The sequence below is a fragment of the Lolium perenne genome, chromosome 7, assembly GCF_019359855.2.
Source record: "Lolium perenne isolate Kyuss_39 chromosome 7, Kyuss_2.0, whole genome shotgun sequence".
Taxonomy (NCBI): Eukaryota; Viridiplantae; Streptophyta; class Magnoliopsida; order Poales; family Poaceae; genus Lolium; species Lolium perenne.
Window position 1 is genome coordinate 82,351,830 of NC_067250.2, and position 2,695 is coordinate 82,354,524.

At 56.0% G+C, this 2,695-nt stretch overlaps 1 protein-coding gene across 1 annotated transcript; it reads right to left on the reverse strand.

The window, feature by feature from the left end:
- Window positions 1–906: 906 nt before the first annotated feature.
- Window positions 907–2,339, reverse strand: LOC139833477 (uncharacterized). Its single transcript, XM_071823779.1, has 2 exons — window positions 1,820–2,339; window positions 907–1,742 (listed from the first exon to the last, which is right to left on the reverse strand). Exons 1-2 carry the CDS (start codon window positions 2,333–2,335, stop codon window positions 1,050–1,052), a joined length of 1,209 nt encoding a protein of 402 aa, XP_071679880.1. The 5' UTR covers window positions 2,336–2,339; the 3' UTR covers window positions 907–1,049.
- Between the last annotated feature and the right edge of the window lie 356 nt (window positions 2,340–2,695).

The window sequence follows — 2,695 nt, forward strand, 5'->3', positions numbered from 1 at the left end:
TACATAATTAAGTATTACTAACATCCTTTTCTATAAGGTCTAGATATTACCTCGCGCCCGGTCCATGAATTTGGGGAGTTTCCACCAGTTCCTTCAATAATGGTGTAGAGCATCGACCCGGCCTCATTACCTTACTGTCTTAGATTGATAGCGCGTAATAATTTGATCTGTTTAGAAATTGTTAAAAAAAATCATCTTATACAACCCAAAGCAATAAAAATTATTTTAGCAACTCAATTTCGAATTGAAAGGAAAATATGTGAAGTTTCAGTATATCACTAAATCAAAAACAACGAAGCCCAACATGTAATGGAGCACCACCATATATCTGCAGAACCTATGCCTTTATGTCGTCCGCTGCCAATACAGCTATTACCTGATGCCTTTGTAGGCATCGCCTGGTGTACGATGCCTGCACCGAGGCTGGGACTGAAGATCGTGACGTTGGGTCTCATTGGTGTAGCTGACTGACAGGGTAGTGATTTCCTGCCACGCCACTACGGAAAAAGATCGCCGCGCTCCATTGTGGCAATACATTGGAAAAACATCTGGCATGATAATCAACCTACATCATTGTCTTATAACAAAACAATAGAGGTAATATATTATAGGTAATCACTTTCTTTGAACGACAGTCCTAGCAGAATGGACACATACTTTTTGAAAGCCTGAAAATCATTTAGCGGCGCTCTTATTGAGATCGGCTTCAGGGCGACCTCTGATTCAACCTTGTCCGCTAGACCTGACCGTTTTTTCAGCGTTCTCTTGTCCAGCAGAAAACCTAGATCCGCGGGAGGAAGAGGACCACTTGACCCACGCTTCTTAGAGCATCCCCACTCGTTTGGGCTCCCCACGCCCAAATCCGGACGAAACTACCTCCGGATTGGACGAAATTAAAGCGTGGGGAGTACCGTATTTCCAGTCGTCCACCCGGAGTTCGGCGGATAGAGTTTAAATTCAAACAAACCGCCGTCCCGCGCTACAAGTACGGCCAGATGATCGGCAAAAGGAGCAAAAGGATCAGCCACAGATCGGCGATCGGAGGGAAATTACACGGAAACAGGCTCGTCGGCAGTCCCGGCCGGCACGGCTTCGTCCGACGGACCAGTTTCCTCACACGTCGTGGCCGAAGCGGCTGCGGCGGCGGATGATGAACCAGCGGCAGTGGACGTCGAAGCAGCCGCAGTCGACGAGGTAGATGGTGAGGCAGACGAGGTAGGAGCCGGCGGAGACGACGAAGGACTGGCCGGAGTGGCTCGGAGGATGTCGTTGCGGTGGCCCTGGTACCAATTCCTCGTCTCCTCGTCCATCAGTTCCATGTCGCCGCCGCCCATGAGGAACGCCAAGTCTGTGTTCCTCTTCTTCGCCGCCGCCGTCGTCTTCAGCAGGGCGATCCGGACGCCTTGGTTGGCGAGCATCTCCCGCCACCTGCCGTCGAACTTGTCGTTCCTCCCGTCGGCGTGCGTCCTCAAGTCGGCCCAGCACTTGTCGATCGACGCCTGCATCCTGTCGGCGGGATTGCCCGTCTTTTTGAGCTCTTTGAGCTTCTTCTGGCCGAGTTCAGGGCGCCCTTCCGCCGCGCTTGCCGCCGGAGCGTCGGGGTTGTACTGCTCGGTCTTGCTCTTCGAGAGGGTCGTGCGGACTTCCTTCCACTTCTCGCAGTTCTCGAGGCGGGCGTAGACGTTGAGGAACTTAAACTGCAGGCCGGTGTCGTCCGTGTACATGTCCAAAGCTCGGCGCAGCTGGGGAAAAAAGAACACGGCGATACGGGTCAGCTAACGACGATGTACCTCGGTGATGCAGGGTCGACGGAGCATACCTTTTGCTCCAAGTCGTGGCCGCTGATCGGCCGTTTCTCGCACTCCTCCTGTATGCCGTGCCATTTGCTGCACGCCGTCTGCATGAGCCCCCAATGGGTGGCCATTGCCTTGTCTCCCCGGAACACGTTCATGTTCGTCTTCTTGAAGTAGGGATCGACGAGTTTGCGCTCCTCGTACGCCTGCTTCACTCGAAGCCAATATGTGTCGAACGACTGATTGGCCCCGATTATGCCGTTCGTGGACACGGTCATCCAAGCTTCGGCGAGGCACTCCTCTTCCTTCGGCGTCCATTTGATACGCGGTTCGGCAGGCGGCGAGTCCTTCTTCCTCTTCTTCTTCCCCTTCGACAGGTTGGCGGCGGATTGAGTTGGCTCTTCTTCTTCCTCGCCTTCTTCTTCGACGGCTTGGCTTCCGTCGGCAACATCCTCCCGATGCTCGTTGCGCGCCGCCACAGCTGCCGTCGCCCTCGTCTCCTCTTGCGTGAAGAACCCCGGGCACGCAGCGGCGGCGGTCATGAAGAACCCGGGCTCGCAGCGGCGGCGGTGGTGCCGGAGGTGATCATCTCGTGGATCTCCTCTTCGTTCGGCGCCGCCATCGCACCGAACGTGAGCGGCCCTCGTCGCAGGGCCGGCGAGGTGCCCTCGAACAGGACGCCACCGCCGACGTCAACCTCGGGCGGCGACGGTGTGGGCTTGGACGGTTGGACGTAGGCGCCCTCTTGGAACACGGCAGTCGGCGACGGCGAGTACAGCGAAGGCGAGAAGGAAGACGGGGAACTTGTTGTACCTTGCGTCGGCCATTGGCCGGGGAACATGCCGCCGCTATAGGCCATGCTGATCAGCCTCGCTTGTTCCTCCTGGGCCGCCTCCGCCGAC